The 25,789-nt window shown below is 42.2% G+C and overlaps 1 protein-coding gene across 2 annotated transcripts in view; it reads right to left on the reverse strand.

Annotated features, from left to right (window-relative positions):
• Positions 1-25,789, reverse strand: part of LOC125454665 (protein kinase C epsilon type) — a 556,093-nt gene that overhangs the window by 166,325 nt on the left and 363,979 nt on the right. For both annotated transcript variants that reach the window (XM_048535674.2, XM_059648613.1), the window contains 3 exons: positions 23,405-23,501; positions 19,136-19,341; positions 14,798-14,971 (listed from right to left, as the gene is read on the reverse strand). In XM_048535674.2, coding sequence (XP_048391631.1) covers positions 14,798-14,971; positions 19,136-19,341; positions 23,405-23,501 — 477 coding nt within the window. The remainder of the gene's footprint in view (positions 1-14,797; positions 14,972-19,135; positions 19,342-23,404; positions 23,502-25,789) is intronic.

Genomic DNA, 25,789 nt, shown 5'->3' on the forward strand with positions numbered 1-25,789 from the left:
CCAGCAAAAAAAGGTGAAATATCTAAACGGACATCATTGCAATATATCTAAACCATACTGCAGTTGCCTCTCTGTTGCCTTCACTGTTGAGGAGCTGAAAATAAGATTCTTCAATCATGGCTATCTTTAGTTGAGTGTATAATTCAGTGCAATACACAAATGAAATATGAAATCAAAGGGGATAAGTGATTAATTACACCTTGTTTCAGAAATTAGGAAGTGAAGAACATTAAGAAACATTTTTTGGAATTCTTTAATTTGATTTTGAGGTAATTAGAGAAGTTTAAAAGTTTACACTGTATGCATATTTCAGTGTGAGGTATGCAGTAAGTCAGCGTAGCGCATCATAAAACAATGTGGCATTGGGCACATTCAGCTGTGACAGAGGGGAGTGGTGTAATTTTGAACAAGTTATACATTTGCTTACAAGTAAAGGAAGTAGAAGATGAGGATAAAGTATTTTTTCTTCTCTTTTATGGAGTCAGATGCTTTTGAGATGGTGGGCAACTAGTTTGGAATACACCGAAATTAATTAAGTTCTGGACACTTATCGTGGCATGATGAAGAATGAAACTGCACTAAAAGTTACATTTTCTCAAAAGAAACAGTTGCCACACGACACTGTTATGATTACATTCTCAAATTAAAGAAATTCTCAAGCCAAAGCGGGTTTGGTGTGAACTTAGAAATCAACTTTAGAAAATAGAACATAGAAGTGTATAATACTGGAACAGGCCCTTTGGCTCATGATGTTGTGCCGAGCATGATGCCAAATTAAACTAATCACTTCTGCCTGCCCTTGGTCCATATCCCTCCATTCCTTGCATATTCATGTGCTTGTCTAAAAGTCCCTTAAATGCCCCTATTGTATCTGCCTCCACCACCAGCCCTGGCAGCACGTTCTGAGCTCCTACCACTCTCTGTATAAAAAAAACTTGCCCCTCATATCTCCTTTGAACTTTGCCCTCCCACTTGAAATGCATGCGCCCTAGTTTTAGACATTTCAACTCTGGGAAAAAGATTCTGACTGTAACCCTATCTATGCATCTAATAATTTTATAGATTTTTATCAAGTCTCCCCTCAGCCCCTGCCAGTCCAGAGAACCCAAGTTTTTCTAGCCTCTCCTTATAGTTCGCACTGTCTTATCCAGGCAGCATCCTGGTAAACCTCTTCTGCACTTTCTCCAAAGTCTCCACATCTTTCCTATAACATGGTGACCAGAAATGAATGTAGTGCTCCAAGTGTGGTCTAACTAAAGTCTTATAAAACTGCAACGTGACATCCTGACACTTGCACTCAACTCTCCAACCAATAAAGGCAAGCGTGCCATCCGCCTTTCTTACCACCCTACCTACCTGTCTGGCCACTTTCAAGGAACTGCCAGTTGAGTGAGCTTTAAAGTAATGTTCATGGGAAGCCTAATTAACCATAAAATTCAAGATAAGCTCTTCAGCAGAGGCAATAAGCTGAAGACGAATGCGAAAAATGAGGTCATACTCATGGAAGTTCAGGTAGAAACTATGAAACAGCATCTAAGTTCATAGTCTCAGAGTCAGAAATTTAAATGCTACCATTGCCATGGCACCCTACATCAATTTAAATGCCCCCAGTTCCAATTATATTGTCCTATTATTTGATTCAGATGGCAAGCTGGGTCACAGGAACAATAATACCTCAAGTCATAACCATACATCAGGTTATGGTAGATCTAAAGCTGGTTCAGGAGTCTGGAAATCTTCAAACATGTATGTGAGACAAGGAAGCACAATTTGACGCTATTGAGTAGGTGAATCATAAGTTGTACACAGAAAACCAGAAAAATAGTACATGGAAGAAATTTGCAAGTTCACTTATTTTCATTTATCATTAATACGATTCCAGAAGGGTCTCTTATACCAAAGGGAGGATAGTCCAAAAGGTCCTAAAGCCAAACTCTTTTACAGACAGTGGTGCGAAGCTGACCAGTTATTTCAGAATTGACACCAGGTTACAGTCTAACAGGTTTATTTGAAATTACAGGCTTTTGGACAATAACCTGGTGTCACGTAAATTCTGATTTTGTCCACCCCAGTCTAATACCGGCATCTCCACATCCAAATTTATTGATGTTAATGCTAGACTGGAATATGATGATGTGTTCAATCACTTGCCTACTGTAGTAGTTAGCAGGAATAAAGTCTCAGTGATAGGAAGGAAATAGGGTTAAATTGGACTGAGATCTTTTAGGAGGGCTTAGTAACAGTGTACTTTTTATTTAGCAAGTGATAAGAGAATACAAAGTGGTCTTTGAGCAAGAGGGCCAAATGATAAAGTTAGCTCAAGAAAAAGGCTGAAGTATTAAGAACAGCATACAGACTACATTTTGCAAGGTTGGGTCAGTAGTTTGTTCACAGTTAGAAGAAGTATGTAGTAAACTGAATATGTTAGAGGAGTCAGAATACAGAAAGGAGATAGAGCGCTTGGTGTTGTGGAGCATAGATAACAACCTGTCTCTCAATGCCAGCAAAACAAAAGAACTGATCATTGGCTTCAGGAAGGAAGGAAGAGAACACGGCCCCATATACATCAACGGAACGGAAGTTGAGAGGGTTGACAGTGTCAAGTTCCGAGGAGTGACAATAACCGATGAACTGTCCTGGACTTCCCATGTAGATGCAATGGTCAAGAAGGCACAGCAATGCCTCTTCTTCCTCAGGCAGCTTAGGAAATTTGGCACGTCCACAAGGACTCTCACCAACTTTTACAAATGCACCATAGAAAGCACACTATCCAGGTACATAATGGCCTGGTAGAGCAACTGCTTTGCCTGGGATCATAAGAAACTACAGAAGGTCGTGTGCGTAGTCCAGGTCATCATGGAAGCTAACTTCCCATACACAGACTCCACTTTCATTTCTCATTGCCATGGAAAGGCTACCAACATCATCCAGAACCCCTCCCACCCCAATAATGCTCTCCTACAACCTCTTCCATTTGGCAGAAGACACAAAAGCTTGAACACATGCATCAACAGGTTCAAGAACAGCTTCTACCTGGACATTATTAGACTGATGAATAGGCTCTCTAGCTTCAAATAATGTTGATCTTGTTAATGTTATCTTGCTTTGTGCACTTCCTGTGCAGCAGGGTAATCTGTATGCCTCCAGGTTTTGGAGTAGATCTGTAGCTCGGGTTATGGGTGTTGAAGTTGGTTGGCTTGCCGAGCTGGTTTCTTGTTCCGCCGATGTTTGTTACTGTGCTGGGTAACATCCTCAGTGCAGCCTCTGATGAAGTGTCGGTGTGTTTTCCCACCTGGTTTTTAAACTCTGGGGTCCGTTGCGATGAATTGTCTCACTTCCGGGCTTCCTCTGTAGTGGAATGTATACGGGGTCGAGTTCAATGTGTTTATTAATAGCATGCTTTGTGGAGTGCCATGCTTCCAGGAATCCTCGTGCTTGTCTCTGCCTAGCCTGTCCCAGGATCTTGGTGTTGTCCCAGTCAAAGTGGTGGTTCTCCTTGTCCATGTGGCTTGAGATGTCTCATTTGTATGCCTCACTTTAAGCACCCTATGATCTGTACATCATTGTTTGCTGTGGCCCATTTGTACTGCTCGCAAAACAAAGCTTTTCACTGTACTTAGCTACATGTGACTACAGCAAATAAAATAACAAATAACGATGCACGACAATTTGAAGGTGAAGTGTAATGAATAGTCCATGCTCATAACGGTAGCTCAAAAAGCAGATTGTTCAGTTTGGAATAAAAGAGATTATAAACAATTGGAAAATAAGATGATTGAGAATGATAATAACTTGACTACCAGTGAAGATTTGCTTTCCAATCTTGCCAGAAGGAAGAAAGCTGTGCAGTAAGGTATAATTACCAATGTATAGCTGCAGTCAGAATGAGTAAAGCAACGATTTGCTTACCATTCATCTTCACAGGAGTTGTATTAGCATGAAGGGTTACCAAGTGGTGTTTCTGCTTGTCCACAGTATTTCAGAGCATAATATATTGGCTACTGAGAGAGACAGAACAGGTGTGCTGCTTCTATTTGCCATCCTGTTAGCAATAAGACAATTGAAAGAGCACATTGTAAAATTGAACAATGTCCTAAACTGACTTAAGGAATATGACATAAGAAGTTTATCAAGTGTGCCATATCTTGGTCAACAAATAGATGGGGGCACTATCCCTCCAACACAGAAGATGATTGAGGAGATCATGAAAACAAAGAGACCAGAGAAAATAAAACAATCACATCCACTGGGATTATTTTGAATTATTGCAAATTTACTGAGAACTGGCCAAAAAAAATCTGTTCTGACCTATCAATTAATCAAATGTGGAATAGATTGTGAGTGATGCATTGGAGTGCCAGAAAACATTTGAAGAAATGAAGAAAGAACTGACAAGTGTTGCTGTTTTGACCCACTAGGATCTCAAAAAAGGTCTGGTCTTAGCATGTGAGAGATAATGGGAACTGCAGATGCTGGAGAATCCAAGATAATAAAATGTGAGGCTGGATGAACACAGCAGGCCAAGCAGCATCTCAGGAGCACAAAAGCTGACGTTTTGGGCCTAGACCCTTCATCAGAGAGGGGGATGGGGTGAGGGTTCTGGAATAAATAGGGAGAGAGGGGGAGGCGGACCGAAGATGGAGAGAAAAGAAGATAGGTGGAGAGAGTATAGGTGGGGAGGTAGGGAGGGGACAGGTCAAGGAGGTGGGATGAGGTTAGTAGGTAGATGGGGGTGCAGCTTGGGGTGGGAGGAAGGGATGGGTGAGAGGAAGAACAGGTTAGGGAGGCAGAGACAGGTTGGACTGGTTTTGGAATGCAGTGGGTGGAGGGGAAGAGCTGGGCTGGTTGTGTGGTGCAGTGACGGGAGGGGACGAACTGGGCTGGTTTAGGGATGCGGTGGGGGAAGGGGAGATTTTGAAACTGGTGAAGTCCACATTGATACCATTAGGCTGCAGGGTTCCCAGGCGGAATATGAGTTGCTGTTCCTGCAACCTTCGGGTGGCGTCATTGTGGCACTGCAGGAGGCCCATGATGGACATGTCATCTAAAGAATGGGAGGGGGAGTGGAAATGGTTTGCGACTGGGAGGTGCAGTTGCTTGTTGCGGACTGAGCGGAGGTGTTCTGCAAAGCGGTCCCCAAGCCTCCGCTTGGTTTCCCCAATGTAGAGGATTGTACATTGGGGAAACCAAGCGGAGGCTTGGGGACCGCTTTGCGGAACACCTCCGCTCAGTCCGCAACAAACAACTGCACCTCCCAGTCGCAAACCATTTCCACTCCCCCTCCCATTCTTTAGATGACATGTCCATCATGGGCCTCCTGCAGTGCCACAATGACGCCACCCGAAGGTTGCAGGAACAGCAACTCATATTCCGCCTGGGAACCCTGCAGCCTAATGGTATCAATGTGGACTTCACCAGTTTCAAAATCTCCCCTTCCCCCACCGCATCCCTAAACCAGCCCAGTTCGTCCCCTCCCCCCACTGCACCACACAACCAGCCCAGCTCTTCCCCTCCACCCACTGCATCCCAAAACCAGTCCAACCTGTCTCTGCCTCCCTAACCTGTTCTTCCTCTCACCCATCCCTTCCTCCCACCCCAAGCCGCACCCCCATCTACCTACTAACCTCATCCCACCTCCTTGACCTGTCCGTCTTCCCTGGACTGACCTATCCCCTCCCTACCTCCCCACCTATACTCTCTCCACCTATCTTCTTTTCTCTCCATCTTCGGTCCGCCTCCCCCTCTCTCCCTATTTATTCCAGAACCCTCACCCCATCCCCCTCTCTGATGAAGGGTCTAGGCCCGAAATGTCAGCTTTTGTGCTCCTGAGATGCTGCTTGGCCTGCTGTGTTCATCCAGCCTCACATTTTATTATCTTGGTCTTAGCATGTGTCACCTCACCACAGAGTTTAGGTATGATGTTATCTCACATAATGGAAGACAATGTGGAGAAACCTGTAGCATGTGTTTAACATCCCTTAACAATGTCAAAGCTAGCCTGCTGACAAGTAAAGAGAGAGGATTCAACTGCTGTTTATGGTGCTGTTAAATTTCACAGAGATCGTCAAAAAGCATAAAAGAAAAATTCAGTTCGTAATAAGTGAAATACAAAACAATTGAGAGTTACCCGTTTAAGAATGACCTTGATTTCAAAATGAAATCTAAAACTCGAGTCAGTGGTCTCGAATTCTTTGCAAGGAAGGAGTGACTGACTAGCCAGTACTTGAGGACATGCAGGCAGTTCATTCCCTTTAAAAATCTCTTCTAAGGACTTCTGAGGATGCTTATCTGAAATGTAGCTTCTGCTGCACTGTTTTACATTTTGCTTGCAGACAGCATAAATATGCTGGCTGCTTTTTACAGGTCAGACTGGCCATTTTTCTTTTGTAGCCCGCAGTTAGTGGGTGTTGACACCATCAACAGATTTTGTAAAGAACAGCGCTCACCTTTTGCCTGACTGCTATTGCAAAATTACATGGATATAAAGTTGGATTCAATACTGTAGGAGTCGAGTGACTGAGCACCTTAGTGGGGGAGAATCAGTTACTGTAGTGACAAAGGTTTGTATTACAGATCGCCAACTCTCTGTCCCACATTCCAGCAGTTAAGTGTGAAGTTATTACCACATCCTTTCATAGGATAGGTGTAATTTGCAATTCTACTGTTCAAGGATTTTTATTCTTGGAGACGCTGTAGATTCTGTAGCAGGCTACAACACAGTAATAAACATACCAGACCCATCAGGAGGTATCTGGAACAAAAACTGAAATTGCTGGAGAATCTCAGCAGACCTGGCATATCTGTGGAGAGAAAGCAGAGTACAGTGACCCCACTTCAAGAACCTATAATGTTGACTATCCTTCTGATATTGAAATTGACTTCTGAGAAGTATCTGGAAGGTTATTGCTAGGTCCCGTTACATGATTACAGCAGTCATCTTTATTGGTCTGTCTGTTTTAAGCAAGGCACTGCACATGTATTAGAATTGATTTTTACTCATTTCATTGCAATTAAAAATTATAGGAATATGTCAAATGTAGAAATGAATAGATACTGGATCTCAGCTATCTCCTATGAGCTTCAAGGATCATTATTCCACCAATGTTTAGAGAAATATGGTGAGAGGAACTTCATTAAATGCACAAGGGATTTCAGTCTAAAAAAACAGTAACAAGAATCTAATTTGACACCTAAAAGAAATATTGAACAACTGGTGAACAGTTGAAGTATGTCTCAGATTGAGAAACAAATCACCCAATAATCCTTCCATTCAATAGACAAACACAGCAAAACCAGGGGAATGAGTACATATGATATCTTGAGTGAAAAGGAATGAGTACCTTGTTTCGGTCGATAGCTACTGAAAACAGCTAAACGTTGAGCAATACCGCACTCCACAGCAGGTCATTCACCTTACGAGTTAGTATGTACAACTTACTCCTAAGACAGGGTTGAGTTTGCTTATGCCTGTCGCCAAAAGCATAATAAGAGGAATGTAATACAAAATGAAGATGTGTCATGATAGACCAGGTACGAAACTTGGAGTTTATAATTCGTCAAAAGCATACAGAGATGATGAGAATTCTGTCACTTCAAATTATAAGCTAGTATATACAAACTAGGATGTGAGTTTGCTCGCTGAGCTGGAAAGTTAGTTTTCAGACATTTCGTCACCATTCTAGGTAACATCATCAGTGAGCCTCCGATGAAGCGCTGGTGTTATGTCATTTCCTGTTCTTCATCACCAAAGCAGGAAATGACATCACCAACCGAAGGAAACCTAAACAGATAAATAGAAAGCAGGACATAACACCAGCGCTTCATTGGAGGCTCACTGATGATGTTACCTAGAATGGTGATGAAAGGTCTGAAAACTAACCTTCCAGCTCAGCGAGCAAACTTACATCCAGAACCTCAACCTGAGTTACAAATCTTCTCAAAACTCGCTAGGACTTTGTTTACTCACTTTATTCATGCTGGCATGTGGGCTAAATATAATTCAGGTGCATTTCCTGACTGAGAAAATCAAATTAGAAAATATACGATGAAATGAGTTACAATAGAAATTTCTACCTTATTGCAGGTCACAAGTAACACAAAAAATCAGTTTGTTCTATCAAAATTTGTGTTCATTAATCTAAGTTAGCAATCCAAACAATTTTCAATGATGGCATCATTATAATAGTCATTCATAAGCCAAGCCATCAAAAAAGATGTTCAGAGATATTATGATGCAAAGTCAAAGACCCCAAGGATAAGACTTGGAACAGGCTGAACATTCTTTTGCTTTTATTTATTTACTTAGATCAGAGTTGCCAATCCATTGATTTTTCATCAGGAGAAATGCATCTTATGTGTCTCCAACACTCCCTGATCCCTGCCCATCTTGATTTGCCTTGCAATGAGTTCCATCTCATTTGTTCTGCACACATGAAATGGTTCTGCATGTATGTAGATGCATTGGGTGCAAGGCATTATAATTGGTTTGTTGATACCCAAACCATTTGGTAGCTTTGCTTATTTTCTCAAGCCTCATACTTTGCTCAAATTTTGCTCCATGCTTATCCTTCTAATCCAAATATGCAAGATTCACAGAAGTCACAACAAGTACAGGGGAAATACTTTCATACTTACTTGCTATTTTGATAAATGGAAGTGTTTTTGAAGGTCACCTGAATTAAAAATTGAAAAACTCATTGAAAATTAGAGCAAAGTTGAAACAGAAGGTGGAAATAATTTTGTCACTTGAAGTATCTCTTGTGATATTGCCAAGGATCATAGCACTTACAGATTCAGTGTTTGATAAGTTTCTGGTTTCTTTACTTTTGAAGCATTTCATTTGGCCAGGATAACACGAATGATGAAAAGTACATCTCGCACTGTATCTGAAACTGATCTTTAAAGCCTCTGGGTGCTCAAGTTACACAAAGTTTCTTTACTTTATTTAGAAGTCAGTATACTAACTTTCGCCTTGGAAAATACAAATACTTAACTAGAAACAAAACTCATTCAAATAACGTACACATTATCACATGACAAACATCTGCAACTTTCCATTATAATGCGTTGTTCAGAATTAATGGCACGGCTAAATAATGTAAACGAAACACATGAAGAGTAATGCTGAATCTAAGAGGGTCACCTTATGTTCCGTGCAAATGAATTGCTCATATTTTTCTCAGTAAATGTTTACACTGATGTTTTTTTGTAGAACAGCACAATTATATTACCTAACAGCATTTTACTACTGATAGCACCTTAATGAAAGAAATTTTCATCCTGGTAATTTCAGGCTGTTGCTGTTCACATTTGCAGTAGATACAGTTGGTTCTGCTATAACGTGTTCTGGCAATGCGAAATGGCTGTAACGTGACTGACAAACAGGGGAATGTTATTTCAAAAATGTGAACTTGTATTGGCTACAACGCGATTCCATCAGTGCGCAGAGGAGTTCATGCTGATATCACATGATCGTTTTCGCGAGCTTTGCCCTGAGTGTGCACAATGTTGGCGCCAAAGAATCTCAGCGCCGGCATCATGTGAGCATTTTGCAGACTTTGTCATGAAGCGCTTTCTGTGAGAGGTTCTCTACTGCGTGATTTTCAGTTTCTTTGCAAATTCTGCTGTTACCCACAAAATGCAAGGACAAATTGACAAGAACGTTAGCAAGAAGTGGTGCTGAACATAAAAGAAAGGCTTTACCACTGGAAGAGAAGCTTGACGCTATAATGCATTTTGTGGGTAATGAGAGAACATGTTTGCGTAACAATAATAAAGGAGCCTATCTTACACATCATTACAGACAAGGCGGAAAAGATTAAAGCAAGCTGTATGACCGGAACAAGTCTGAGATCTAGCAAATCTGTGAGGTCATGGGCAAAGGAACTTGAGGAGATGGAGCAGCTTCTAAGTGTGTGGATAGAAGGTCAAATGAAACAGTGATCTGGGACCACCCTGCTCATCATAAAAGAGAATGCCTCATTAATGCGTAAAGATCTAATAAAAAAAAGCTGAAAATCCTGCAGATCTGCCTGCCTTTAGTGCTAGCGGTGGCTGGTTTGTTGGTTTTAAGAACGGCTATGCTTTTTGTAATGTTAAGTTATGTGGCAAAGCTGCAGCTGAGAAGCAATCAATGGCATTTCCTCCCATAGTAAAAAAATTCATTGATCCATCCGACGAGGTCCCAAGAACCAAAGAACATTGTGTCGATCTTGAAAAGCAAGTTGGATTTGAAGAAATGGAAAGTGAGAATGTTGAGGAGCTGTCTGAGTCTCACTGTGAAGACCTCCCTACAGCTGACCTACAACAACTTGTCGCTCAGGGGGAAGAGGAAGCTGAAGATGAAGACGATGAAGTCCAGGATGCAGCACCATGAGACTTTTCCACTTCTATTTTGTCTCCTATTCTGAGGGAAACTGAGAAGCAGTTGCAGCTCTTAGAGGACAACAAATACAATGCAAAACACAGCATGGTAATAGTTTGTGGAATAAGATCTTATTTGGCACCCTGTGAACAGCTTCTTCTTGGAAGAAGTAAAAGGGCAAAGTAGCAAAAACTGGATGTCTTTTTTAAGCCATCCCTCAAGAAACATTCAGAAGGCAATGAACCACAGTCATCCACTTCTGGATTAATTATTTTTTGCTCAAATCCTGCAACCTCAACTGCACCTGAAGGTAATGATGATGATGATGATGACAGTTCTCAGCCCCTGTATTAACAACAGAGCAACACCAAAATCTCCTCTCCAATCAAGTCATTTTGACATTTTTTCAAGGTATGGTGTCAAATTTACTTTTATTCCACTATTAGATGTGAATTAAACATTTATTCAAACGGTGCTATCCTTTGTATTAGGGTTTTGAGTGATTTTTGAGCGATCTTGAGTGATTAACTTTATGGATTTCCCCAAACCCCACTTTTCCCATAGGTCCTGTTATTTCTATAGCACGATTCTCTATAATGCAATGTTGCAAAGGAACACAACTATCACATTATAGCAGAACCAACTGCACTTACTATGCATCATTATATAAAGTAGATCAGAAACGTGCTGACAAATTCAACTCAGGCTTCACAAGTCAGAGTAGGCAACAGGAATGACAAACACTGAAGGCTTGCCCTAGTCTGAGGGGGTATCAAGGGAATATCCCTGTCATCCTCTTGCTCCAATAAGTCCATCCCCACCCCACCAACTGTAGAAAGTTCCACTCCCTGAAAATACAGCCATAAGATCACCCAGAATGTCTTACGGAGATGGGTACTTTTTGTTTTCCAGACACTGCTCACAATGGCTACATCCTGCACCAGGATATTTTGGAGAGAAGCAACATGCTGCAGGTAGAAATCAGAGATTTTCCTTGCAGACTTTGGCTGATGACGCAAAAAATTTTGGCAGAGACCAGATACAAATATTTCCTTGGCTTGACCAGAACAGTCACTGAGCAGTTACTTGGTGCTTTTAAATAATGTTTCTGATTCCTGGACCAGCTTGAGAGACAGAGAAGGTGGGGGTATCCTGGTGTACAGCTTTAAGAGACTGTCAAGGTCCAAGATAGTCTTCTCCCTCCTGCAGGATATTGCTAGGTTATGAGGAGAGCCGCAGCAACTAACAAACTGAGAGAATCATCAGCCACGTGAACAGGTTGAAACAGATTACACAGAGGATGCAGGGTTACCCATGAACTGAGAGTGTCTTGTTAAGTCATTTCAGAGGGCATTAAAGATTCAACCACATTGCTGTCAGTCTGGCATCACGTATAGGCCACACCAGGTAAGAATGGCAGATTTCCTTTCCTAAAGGACATTAGTGAACCAGATGTTTTTTTTTAAAATAACATTTAACGATAGTGCTACCAGGACAAGCTTTCAATTCCAGATTTATTAATTGAATTTAATTAGTGCCAGCTGTCAGGGTGGGATTTGAATCCATCTCCCCAGAACATTAATATTGGCTTTGGCATTGCTAATCCGCATAACATGACCATCTCCCCCCAGGAGGATCTTGACAATGATCCCACATCTGTGTGCTAGTAACTCAAACAATACGGCTTCTCCTAAACTGCTCTACCATACGCCCCCACCCAACCATTTTCTACTCAGAACTAGTCCATCCACACTCAAGCAAAGGTCTTCTACTGGTCTGTCATTCATTCATTTGCCTTGCTTTGTCATATTCACAACTCCTTTAGAAATTCTGAAGAAATTCTGTTTTTTTCTGAAGAAATTCTGTTTTATTCTCATCTGGTGAGAATAAAACAGTTTTACAGTTAATTCATTTCATAAATACAAACCCAAAATAATAAACACCCAGGATACACAGTGTCTTTTCATGTAGCTCCGTAATGACCTGCTACCCAGTGGCTTGACCACATAACACAAAAGGCTGCTGCGAAATTGAAGCATGGCATTCACTTGATTGCAGCGTTGTGTGACTATTGTTACTCCTACAGCAGCATGAGTCAATACTTTACAAAACTAGGAAAAACTTGTGTCTTAAAAATGAGTAGCTCAGCTTGGCTCAAGTAATTAGCAACAGATTTTCTGAATACCTTAAGATACTATAAACAGCTAACCTAATCCATAATGATCAGAGTCTTCCCTCTCAGATCTTCCTCAGGATGGGTCACTGGACTTGAAAAGTTAACTCTGACTTCTCTTCACAGTTGCTGCCTGGCCTGCTGCGCTTTTCCAGCAATTTCTGTTTTTATTATTGTAGAACGTGTGCTTTTGTAGTAATGAATGATATTTTAAAAGCAAAAATTAAAATGAATCTCTGAGCAGACCAGAGATTTTCTGAAGCTCCATATTGGTATGCTGCATAATAGCTTGGAAAATTTCCACATTTGTAGTGAATGGCACTAGTGAGACTGCAACAGACCAGTATTCGGTAGACCTGGAGGAACAGCTGAAGCTGGTAATAGTAGGTGTATGAGAGCAGATTAAAAATCAGATTATCTTCAGTCATATTTTTCTGTTTTTCTCTCAATTACCTGCTCCCCTCGCTTGGCTTATTTTCAAGAAGGGTGACAGAATAAGCCAGGGAACTACAGACCAGTGAGTTTCACAGCAGTGGTAGGTAAACTATTGGAGAAAATTCTAAAGGAGACAATTAATCTCCATCTTGAGAGGCAAGGTTTAATTAAGGATAGTCAGTATGGCTGTGTTGGAGGCAGTCATGCCTAAAAAATCCAGCTGAATTTTTGAGGTGACCAGTTTTCAGTTGAGGATGGTACAATTGATGTAGTTTATTTGGATTTCAGCAAAACCTTTGATAAAGTCTCACCTGATGGCAACGGATAAAGAATGTAAAAGTACATGAAATCCAGGATAACTTGGCAAATTGGATTCAAAATTGGCTTTGTAGCAAGAGACAGAGGGGTGTGCAGAAAGCTGTTTGCGTGACTTGTGTCTGGTGTCCAGTGGCATATCACTTAGGCCACTGTTGGCTCCCTTATTCTTCGTGATTTATAGATAAACAATGTAGATGAGAGTGTGGAGGGATGATAATTAAGTTTGTGGACAGCACCAAGATTGGCCAGGTGATAAGTAGTGTTGAAGTAGTGCTTAGGTTATTGGAAGAAAGTGACAGGGTGGTCAGGTTGGCAGATGAATGGCAGATGGAATTTAACACCAATATGTGTGAGGAGATACACTTTAGAAGAAGTAACAAGGCAAGAAAGTACTCAATGAATGGGGAGCAGGAGGGAAACTAAGAAGCTCACAGGAATGAGGCAACTTGTGCTGCTATTCCACAGATCCCTGAAGCGGACAGGCTAGTGGTGTAGTTAAGAAGGCAAATGGGGCACTTAACTTTATCAGTTGAGGAAGAGATTATAAGACAAGGGAATTTATGTTGGAGCTGCACAAAACTTTGGTTAGGCCATAGCTACAGTAATGGCTGCAGTTCTGGCTACGAGATGTGATTGCACTGGAGGAGGTGCAGATGAGATTCACTAAAATGTTACCTCGGGTGGACCGCTTTAGCAATGATGACAGACTAGATAAGCTGTGGTTGTCTTCTTCGGAGCAGAGAAAGTTAAGGGGCATGGACTCGGTGAAATGAAAGAAGCTGTTCTCCTTAGCTGAAGAATCTATAACAAGAGGACACAATTCTAATGGAGGTTTAGTGGGGAGGTGAGGAAATCCAGAGGGTGTTGGAAATTTGGATTGCGCTACCTGGAAGGGCTGAAGGGGTGGGTACCCTCACAACATTAAAAAGTATGTGGGTGAGCACTTGAATTGTCATAACATTTCAAGGCAAGGGCCTATTACTGGAAAGTGGAACAAGAGTAGATTTAGTGTAGTTTTTGTAGGTGTAGGCTTGATGGGCCAAAGGGCCTCTCCTGCACTAAAGGATTCTTTGAATCTACTTGCATGTTCTTGCCTTATCAGGGTTAGTTCCATGGGGTGCCTCCAGTAATTCACTCAAATGCTCACCAATCATCGATAAGCTGTAAGTCATGGCTGGCAAGTAGTCCACATGTTCACCATAACCAAGTCAGATCCTGTCTTCTGTCAATACACACACATGTATGGATCAATGGGCCACCAGCAAAAATCCTGAAATGACTTTTCTCCTTTAAGCTAGGGGCACGGAGGCTGTTTGCAGCTTACTGAGTCAAAATGAACAAAAACAGCATAGATCTCTAAATACAACTTAGGACAGTCCTGATTTAATGTTCCTGACAGTAATTAGATGGTACCCATCTTTATGTTGAAAATACTCCACATATAATCATAATATGTTCAGTTTTTGTGCATATTGTGGTAAATGAAGTGCTAGTCCATAAACAAATACCTTCGTCTGGAAGCAGCAAAACAGTTGGGTCAGGTAGGGGTGCTTTCTTGCTAATGCCAGTATCCTTTTCTCAGTCATTGTGCAGTCAACGTCATCATCCTGGAGAATTACATCTTTCTTTAGCACCTTTACAGCATAGACCTCATCTGTACCTTTTAGCTCAGCCAGCATGACCTACAATGTATAAACAGAAACAGTCGCATTAGAACTGGGCTGAGATGTAGAATCCAAGGACAGAATCTTCCTGCCCCCTGTATCGGAATCAGAGAGAACAGGATAGGAAAATAGCAGGGAGTCTCATCTGAATGGCTTCCCAACACATTCCCACTGATGGGAATGTTTCCTTGCAGTGGACTGGAATGTAGACTGGCTGTCTAATCCATGGAGATGCGTAGCAAATGAAAATTACTTAAGGCCCCACATAGGGATGACTTTTCAGGCTCACAGATGTCTTGCCAGAGGGGTAGCAGCCCCTGGCCACCCACAAGCTCCATGCCCCATTGATGGGGCCTCAGGAAGGAAGGGACACCCATGTGGCCACAGAAATCTCCCGGGAGGGCTTTCCTCTCTATTACCAAGGATATTCAGCATTGTGCACCCTACACTGTTAGTTTAATTTTATTTCTCTTCTAAGAAGAGACCTTGTGGATGGCACAGTGGCACAGTGGTTAGCACTGCTGCCTCACAGCAACAGGGACCCAAGTTCAATTCCAGCCTCAGGCGGCTGTCTGTGTGGAGTTTGCACATTTCCACTGTGTTTGCGTGGGTTTCCTCCAGGTGCTCCAGTTTCCTCCAACAGTCCAAAGATGTGCAGGCTAGGTGGACTGGCCATGCTAAATTGCCTGTAGTGTTCAGGGATGTGTAGATTAGATGGGTTATAGGGGGGATGGGTCTGGGCGGGATGCTCTGAGGCTCGATGTGGACTTGTTGGGCCAAAGGGCCTATTTCCACACCGTATGAATTCTATTCTATGTTCTGGTGTCTCAGCTTGCCTCAGAAAGCCCATCTTCAGGGTTACTGAAGTTCCTGGACTTGGTGGTCCTCTGAATTGGCTGGTAGAGCTGAGAGGCTGCTTGCTAACCAGAACTGGGCTTGGGCCTCCTGTTAACCCTGACAGTGCTACCCCAAAATTGACAGTAAAGTCTTGTCCCCCAGGGTTTCATTCATACTGCCATAACAATTTTCAAAAAGACAATGTTGGATATTAGTAGATACAATGAGGATATTTTGTCCTAAATGTCTGTAGCACCTTACACAACCCTAGGGCAAAGATTAGTTAGCATATAGTAACATTGGGCAGGATATAAAATGGACAGTTTCTCCCTGGATAAGTTTACAATTTCTCCAACAGTACAACGCTAACCCATCAAGTGTAATCTAAAACTAATTAAAAAGAATCTGGACACTGGGTGGCAGAAATTTATTTCATTTCGTTTTCTGTAGAACATGCTAGAAGGTTTAGTGCTGAAGTGTATCAGGCAATGTTGTCAAATTGGCAGCATGCTGCAAATGTCAATCAGACTTCTACACAAAACATTGGGTTCGCTGTCTTCCTGGTAAGGACCTTCCAGTAGCTGCTGGTGGGGGGAGAATGACTGGGGAGACTGAATGGATAATCAAGAGAAGACTGATGTCTAGTGTTTGCTCCTCTAAGCTCCACATTCAGGTGGGCCACACAGTGAGTTTTATCAAAGCCTCAACATCTAAAATGCTAACTTTTCTCTTCCTTCCACAGTTGTTCACTGATCAGCTCAGTGATCTCAGCATTTTCTGTTTTTATTATAAGAAACTAATGATTGTCATACTAAAGGACACAAGAACATAGGAGACAGAAGCAGGAGTAGGCTATGTGGCTCTTTGAACCGGTTCCACCATTCAACAAAGTCATTGCTGATCTTCTACTTCAATTCCCCCTTTCCGGCACTATCCCCATATCCCTCAGTTCGTTAATCCCAAAATTCTACCACCCTCTGTCTTCAAGATATTCACTGACTGAGTATTCACAGCTCCATGGAATAGAAAATTTCAAGAAATCATGTTCTTGTGATCTCTGTTTCAAATGATCAATGTCTTGTTCTGAGGCTGCGATGTATGTCCTAGAAGTCAAGGGAAATATTTAGTGCCTACCCTGTCAAGCCCCTGAAGAATGGTATATATTTAAATTAGAACTCCTCCCATCCTTCCAAACTCCAAGGAATCTAGGCCCAACCCACTCATCTCTCCTCATGCAACAATCCCTCACCCCAGAAACCAGCTAAGACCACAAATGTTTCTTGGCCAAAGTATGGCCTTCCTTGCGTCAGCAGACTAATACTGCATATAGGACTAAAGGTGCAGCCTCATTGGTGACCTGAATAATTGCAGTAAGGCTTCCTTATTCTCATACTCTAATTCTTTTGTCACAAAAACAAACATATAATTTGTCTTCCTAACTGTTTACTTGTACTGGCATATTCATTTTCTACCATTCCTGTAGGCTTCCCAAATCCTTTTGAATAATGTAAGAATTTCCCAGTCCTTCACCATTCAAAACGTATTTGGCTTATTTATTTAGGGAGGATGACATATTTATTTCTATAGATTATTTAGTGAGTAATTACTAATTCAGAATTGTATTCTTACAAATTGTACGTCAAAACAATTATGTGTTGTAATACAGTTCGAATCTGAAAAACAATTCTTGGTATTCCCAGCTGGATTCAGCACCTGAAGCATTTCCCTCTGGCAGTGATAACCTGACCTTCTGTGCTCAGAGAAAATGGAAAAGCAGAGGGGTAGAGCTGTGGTAAAATTTATGTTTGGTATTTGTCTTGTTTATCTTTGTTTACTGCTAGATTGGATGTGAGGAAATCATATTAAGAACACTGCTCTCCCTCACTGAGCAAGTAATCCCTTCCTCACCTGAACGGCCCAGTGATCCCTGCTCTCCCAAACTTGCAGTGATCCTTATTGGGGGATAGACGGCGTGACTGTGATTGGTCAGTTAATTGAGCACAAAAGACACAATGGTGTTTCTGTCGAGATAGTCGGAGCTGCCAATGCTGGCGAATCTGAGATAACAGGGTGTCGAGCTGGATGAACACAGCAGGCCAGGCAGCATTACAGGAGCAGGAAAGTTGAAGGTCTGGACCCTTCTTCAGAAATGCGGGAGGGGAAGGGGTCTCTGAAATAAATAGAGAGAGGGGGGTGGTGATGATGAAAAGTGGATAATGAAGCAGGTAGGTGGAGAGGACTCGGACAGGTCCCTGCCTCCTTGAAGGGTCCAGACCCGAAATGTCAGCTTTTCTGCTCTGCTGATGCTGCCTGGCCTGCTGTTTTCATCATGCGCATGCATGAGACTCTGTGTGTGTATGTGTGTGTGTGTGTGTGTGTGTGTGTGTGTGTGTGTGTGTATGCGCATGTGTGTGTGTATATGTGTGCGTGCATGTGTCTGCGTGTGTGTGTATATGTGTGCATGCATGTGTGTGTATGTGTGCATGCATGTGCGTGCGTGCGTGTGTGTATATGTGTGCATGCATGTGCGTGTGTGCGTGCATGTGCGTGTGCGTGCATGTGTGTGTGTATGTGTGCGTGCATGTGTGCGTGTGCGTGTGTGTGTAGTGAGGGGAGGCTTCATTGTGGGACGTCAGCTACCTCATGAGGAAGCAGATGTCCAGCGGTAAAGCTTGATGGCAGTTATCTCCTAAATGCACCAAGTCTCCAGCTTGAAGAAGCTCTCAGCTCCCCACAGCTTGGAGGCCTCGTTAGCAGCTATTACATTTCAAAAGGAGAATTACCCTGAAGCTCGCAGCTTGTGAATTCTTGTAAAGTTGTAATGTCATTCCCAAACTCAGGTACGAAGGGCAGGGACAGAATCATAGAATCCTACAGTGCAGATACAGTCCATCAAGTCTGCACCAACCCTCTGAAGAGCATCCCATCCAGATCCAAGACGCCCTCACCCTTTCCCTGTAACTCCATATTTACCCTGGTTAATTCACCAAAACTGCACATCCCTGGACACGACAGGGCAACGTAGCCTTGCTAATCTGCTTACCCTGCGTATCTTTAGACTATGGAAAGAAACCAGAGCATCCCAAGGAAACCCATGCAGCCATGGGGAAAATTTACAAACTCCACACGGACAGTTGTCTGAGGCTGGAAATGAACACTGCTAACATCTGATCCACTGTGCCAGCCACTTTGACATAATCAGTTTACTTTAATGAAAACACTGGTGCGAGCAATTTAACTGGGGTAAATACAGAAGGGATACTTAACTTTCATAATGGAGAATATTTTCTTGACATGGTATGATATTGAAACAAATATTGAGATTCCCTACACCACAACACTCACCTTGCCAAAGCTGCCTTTCCCTAATACTTTAATGAAGGAGAAGTCTTCTAAATTATAATGCTTGTTCTGGAACTGTTTTAGCTCTCCATTTTCCCCATTTTCACCAGGTGTTAGCACTTGTTTATCTGCTCCTGCTCCTTTGTGTTCATCGCCTCTATTATCAAACGAAAGCGCTTTTCTAATGTTGTTTTCAAGTTCTTTGAGCTCTGAGGGAACAAAGTAAACATTTGCATTAGGTCTTAAGTTCACTTAAGTGTAGTTATTCGAATAAATTTTCACTTGTTACCAAAAGACCAGCTATTTATCATTAATATTCTTCTAATTTACTCAATTCCATTCCAGCCATCAAACCACAGATACACACCACTCTAACCATGAGAAAAGAACATGCATTTATACTGCACCATTCAGACACCAGGGAGAGCCTAAAAGTTCTTTATCCTCTAATGAAGTGTTTTTTTTAAATTAATGAAGGCAGGAAGCTTGCTGCTGCACTCGGGGGAATACTACTGTGATTAGCTGTGATGAGATGTGAGTGAGATGTAGATGTGATGGATTGAGAATCATGGGGCTAGATAATATGCTCCCTCATCTACTGACCCCCACCCCAGCAGAGCATTTGCAGACAAAATGAGTGGGGGAACATGCAGAATACAACTGGCACTATGTTTGGTGCCTACAAGCTGCCCCTTGCCCTTCGCAATTTTAGCAGAGGCTGTGGACAGTAATTAATACCTTAGGGTTTCATCTTAGTGGAGGGTTTTAATCCATGTCAAACATGCAGAATAGCTGCTTTCTCACCAGGATGGCAGTAGGGCAAGGGGGAGGGCATAGTTTCTGTCGAATGCATCTCCTGGGTCGCTCAGAGGTCCCAGTCGCCGAAAGGTCTAACTCTCAGTCCACAGGTCTCTCCCTGCCCACAATTCCCCAGGGCCCTCCAGCTTGATAGAGACAAGTTCACAGCTTCAACTCTAGTCCGGGCACGAAGGCAGCTCGCCATCTTCTGAGTCTCACTGCAGCACCGATGGTGGTCACTGATTGGCCAGCCGCTCTGAGGCAGGATGTCCTGCTGAGTGGTTGAGGCCTAATCATCCATTAAATAGTTGCAGGATAGTTGGCTGTGCTTCCCTGACATTTTTGCTAGTGGAGCTGGGACAACAGTGCCCCATTAAATCCAGCTCATAATATTTTACAGCTCAGAAGAGGCTATTTAACCCATTGCAGGTGAGCAGATTCTCTCAAAGAACAACCAATTTACTTCTATTCTCTTCTTTTTCCTCATCTTTTCCTTCTGGATCACTTTTGGTACAAATACATATCTCCTGCTCTTCTATAATATATTATAAATTCTGATTCTACACTACATGTGCAAAAATGTATGATTAAATATTCTTTAGTTAACTGACTTAATTTGAGGCTCTGCTGTTTTTGACTGCATTAAAACTCTGGACTGCAACTGAAGTTCTCAAAGTGAGTGTGCTGCACCATCTCCTCTGGCACTGGCAGAACTTCCCAACATCTTCATTCCATTGTCCAATAATATGTAAGGTGCATGGGAATTGAAAACAGCAGCCTGCTCATCGGTCTGAAAGCGTTCACTAATAAGTTAACAACTCAACCATCTCTAAGTGCTTGTTGCCTGCTGCATTTTGTGGGTGTTAGATGTAACACTGTCTTAGAGTCCTTCATACCAGCCATAATGCAGAGCCAAAGACTGTAGAACAGGCCTGCCACAGAGATGATGGTTGAATGTACTAGCCCATTCTGAGAGGAAAATTGGTACAATTTTATAAATGATATTTTTTAAAATGTCATGCCTTCAATGAATAGTGAAGACTGCTTCTGAAAGCAGGAACCTTTACAATTCAAGCCATGACTGTGGCATCGGCCCTTTGTTATATGATGCCATGACATTAAGTACTGACTGTATCATGGCTTTTAAATATAGGCAAGAGAAATTGTCTCTGATTATAACTGCAAAGTTGGAAGGGAGCAAAGGGAAGCATTTGTGTTCAGGAAGCACCAATAAATGGCCTCTTTCCCATCAGAGAGCCACTAACAGGACATCTAATAGGCTTGCCTGGACACAGGGACATGGCAGGGATGGGAGCAGGAGCAAGTGGTCCATGAGGTTTCATGCTACTTCTCTCACCTCATCAAGAAATGTAACATCCAGCCCAAAGCTGCAAACCCCATTGTCAAATCTTCTGACAGGTAGCCTAAACAGCCTAAAGTCTCTCATATCGAGCTGAACATATCTCACTTTTTGCCTCACTTGACAGTCGATGGCTAAGATCAGGTACAGACTATGGGGATTGGGTATGTGCATCTTATATGATGACAGATAACACTGGCATTGCAATGACTTGCTCCAGCTCCAGCTCCACTTTCATACCTTCTTGATTGAGCATGTTAGCTCACTACATTGTAAATGCTGTGACCTCAGTGAAAGTTACTGCCACCATCCCTTTTAAGTGCAGGAAACTATAGGCACTTCTTGGTCTTACATGGCAGAGGAAAACCAATTCCTGTTGTAACTACAAGAGTTTCTTGCAGTTAACAAGATATAGTTTCGTGTATGTTAGCAACTAGTTGCAGGTCACGTTATTGTTGGCTTTGAGGAGGACCGGATGTTAGGTTTTACTCCACTGACATCCTAAACTTTAGTCCTTAAGGAATCATTACAGTGGGTGGTGTTTATGGTATTGCTCAGGATTAACCCTTTCCAGACCCATTTACTGGAGAACAATCACTGCAAGATCAAGATTCTTGAACATCGCACCTAAAAGGAAGGTAAGTGTAACTTCATCACATGGACTCCAGCAAAGAAGGAGGACCATCAACAGCTTCTGAGGAGGCTACACAGGACGGACAATAAACACTGGCCTTCTCGACAACACCCACATCCCAAGACTGAATACTCGAACAAACAGATGCGTTGAAAGACTTGTATTGTAGTGCAATGCTTCTGTGCCCACCTCCTTGACCAACACATACACATTCTCATAACATGCACATAAAGGGGTCACTACATCCTGATCCAGTTGAATTAGACATCCTAAAACAGAAACTGAAATTTCCAGAGAAACTCAGCAAGTCTGACAGCATCTGTGGAAAGAAAGCAAAATTAGTGTGTTGATTCAAAATGTTAACTTGCTTTCTCTCCGCAGATGCTGCCAGAACTGCTGAGTTTCACCAGCAATTTCTATTTCCATTTCAGATCTTCAACAACCACAGCTCTTTGTTTTATTTTAGTTTGAATTGGACATCCTGTTTCATTCCTCCTCTTCCTGGCCCAGTGGCACTGAGCTAAATTGTAGCCCCTATCATGGCTGTACACAGTTAATTCTCCACAGACTGGGGACTGAATATGGGAACGGCATCATATCAGATAATACGATCACTTACTGAGTTATGGAAGGACTTCAAGAAGAAGCATTGGATGATTTTGTGAACGTTCCAAATATAAACACTGATGAGCAGATCAGTAAACCCTAAGTTCCATAAATGAGCGGAATATTCTTTATTTGAGATATACACCAACCATGCTCTGAACTAGTCACAGCTCTTGGTAATTGAGTCCTTTGTTAGGCATGTACAGTTACTTTGGAGGTTTAAACAGCAGTGCACATAGTTCCAGCAAAAACTTTCAGGGAAATGTGAGCTAAGGGAATGTCTAAGAATGAGGTGGAAGAGTGTGGTCAGTCCTCAGGTCAGCAGCTGAAGGGAAGTGCCTTCTGTCTGTGTTTACAATTATGTTGCAAAGTATGGATAGCCAAAATCTTTACTTATCAGGAGGAGGCAGAGAAAACAAAAGCACCTCTTGTTTTTGACTGCATGATCTATGCCTTTGCTCACTGACTGAAAATGTCATGGTAGTTTCTGTTCTGAAAATGATGAGCACAAAATCATTTCATTTTGGAAGCAGGGTATTTGGCCCATTGAGTCCAAACTACCCATCTGAAGAGCATCCCAACCAGATCCAAACCTCCACCCCATAACCCTGTATTTCCCACAGCCAATCTACCTAACCTGCACGTCACTGAGCTGTGGAAGGAAACCCCTGCAGACCTAGAGAGAACGTGGAAACTCCACGCAGAGAGCCGCCCAAGGGTGGAATCGAACCCAATTTCCCTGGCACTATGAGACAGCAGTGCTAACCACTGAGCCACCATGACAAGGATGCTGATGATTCCACAATAAGGTGAAAAAGATGGGGTGGGGAAAGGGGAGGAGGCTGAATCATAAATGACAATTTGTTGATCTTACCCTGATCACACGGGGATGTTGGTGCTGATTTCGATCTGTCTTCTTCAGATGGTGAAGCTCCAGGGATCGATTGCTGTGGGTCCTGACCTGTGTTCAACTGAAGAGGGAAGAAGCCCGTATAACAAACATGTCGATTATACTATGCTAGAACACTGGTGCAGCAGCACTCCACAAAATGAAGATGCAGTTCGCTTACGTTCGATAAAGTTGCTAAAAATAATTTTGAGATTATTTTATTGGAAATGGCACTTATATTCAATGTATTTCACTGTGTTCATCAAAAACCTGAAAAACAAAGTACAGCAGGCTGACCAATGCTTTCACTGCTTCACAGAGTAAATCATGTTGTCACTGTTGTTATTGAGTTTCCGGGTGCGTAAAAGGAGTCCAAATAGATTTGAATGTTTTGCATACCTGCCTTGAATGGTCTTTAGTTATGAATCTTGAAATGAAGAACACTGCATATTTGTGCAATTTGTTTGTATCATAAATGAATGGTAATTCAAAATAAACAGGGAGCCAATCCACTTAAATGAAAGAATTCTGATTGTGCAAATAACAGGTGGCTTGCTTTGCCAGCTTTTGCCAAAGGTGAATCTCAGAGCAGGAGTTTTAGCAACTGGTGAGGGCCTGCAGGCAATTGCTAATAGTCTGGGAACACTTCTACATAGTTGGAACTGCAGAGAAGTGGCATTCCGTTAGTGTCAGCCACCTGTTAAACTTGTTGCAGAACAAGTTCTGTCAGGGTCAAAAACAGACATTAGCCACACATTTATCAATGTAAGGAGACTATCACTGGGAGGGCTGAAGTGTGATTGAACGCAACAGAGGTCCCCAGAGTTGGGCCTTGGTTTACTAGCATTATGCCTGTATAACCAGAGCAAGAAAATTCAATATCTATTCAAGAGGAAGTCTGTCTGCCAGCATAGTTTGGCAGAGTGGAAATACCAACATTAAATTATGGAGATGGGATTATTTGTAAAATTGGAGTGTGTCATCCAAATCCTTCATAGGCCTGGAAAAATTACAGCATCCTGCCGCTTTGAGGTCAGAGGAGAAACACACAAAGGGTCTAACGATCAAGTAAATTTGTTATTTCTTCAGCTCCCAATGGAGCTTACTGGTCTTGAGCTCATGCCAACGAACAATAAACTTTGACTACTGATGTTTTTGAAACGTTTCCTGTGCCTCAATGGAACTCTGGCTAACTCTGGCAAGAATTCCCCAGATATTTTCTAGCAGCACATAACAGACACTCCTGCTCAGCCCAGTAATTCCCTTCAACTTGGCAGGAATAGGCCAAAGATATGCTGAGGACCTTTCCCTTAGTTCCCAGTAAGATAGAGGTTCCCAAGGCATTTTTGTCCTGGCATTGTTTTGAGTTGCAAGTCCAATTTTTAACAGGATTAACTAAGGAAAGAATCTCTTCTGAATAGAGACCCTGGCTGGTAGGTAGAGAAAGAAATTCAGGTAACAGGAGGCCATTGCACAGTGCCCAAGGGAAAGGTGTGGGGCGATCAGTTAAGAGGCAATGTGTGGCTGCGTGGGTAGTGGTGATCGTGGTGTGGGAGTGGGGGGGGAGACACTTGTCCACACTGAATACAAATAGTCACCTTCTCACATTCATGAAGCCTGGTCAGGTGTTTATGTTTTCATCCTACAATTTCCCCCCATTGCCAATCTTCCAGCTGATGTACTATGCCAGTCCGGCACTGGCGATGTAATGGCTGATTAGCTCTTAATAATACAGAACCTGCTTGCAAATGAGCAGTATGAAGGTACCAGGGAAAATACGGGTCTATCCACTGGGGCACTTAAATGAAAGAATCATTTACTTAATATCATGTTTGGGGTAAGAATGGCTGTTGAACTCAGAGACCACACACCGGGACGGAGTACAGGGGAGGAAGGAGAAGAATTGGATTTCTGCCAAAAAGGCATGAAACGTGATTTTATTTTGCAACATTTGCTTTATTAATGTTTAAGGCATTGTGCAAGTATTTTGCTAGCTTTACTGTGACCAGACAAGAATGAGCTTCAGACACAGTGTGAAGTTTACTGAACATGAGATATAAATTGCTCTGGCTGTCATTAAGTACGTATAAATCTCAATTTTGTTATGTGAGCTAACAAATTTTCTTAGTAACATTTTAAAATCCTACTCTTGTTCTATTTCCATCCTTTATGACTGGTCACACAGCATTACCACAAATACAAAATAACTTGCAAGAAATAACCACTAAAATTAATTTTTTTATCATACCAAGTTCTGCTGACAGTATGAGATTTTATTTCCATCCATTTAAGTGAAGGTAGATGCAAAGACAATTGGCCTTCATTCAAAAGGTTATACGATTGGCAGCAATGGAGTGAAAAAAAAACAGG

This window comes from Stegostoma tigrinum, chromosome 9, assembly GCF_030684315.1.
Source record: "Stegostoma tigrinum isolate sSteTig4 chromosome 9, sSteTig4.hap1, whole genome shotgun sequence".
In the NCBI taxonomy this organism is placed as follows: Eukaryota; Metazoa; Chordata; class Chondrichthyes; order Orectolobiformes; family Stegostomatidae; genus Stegostoma; species Stegostoma tigrinum.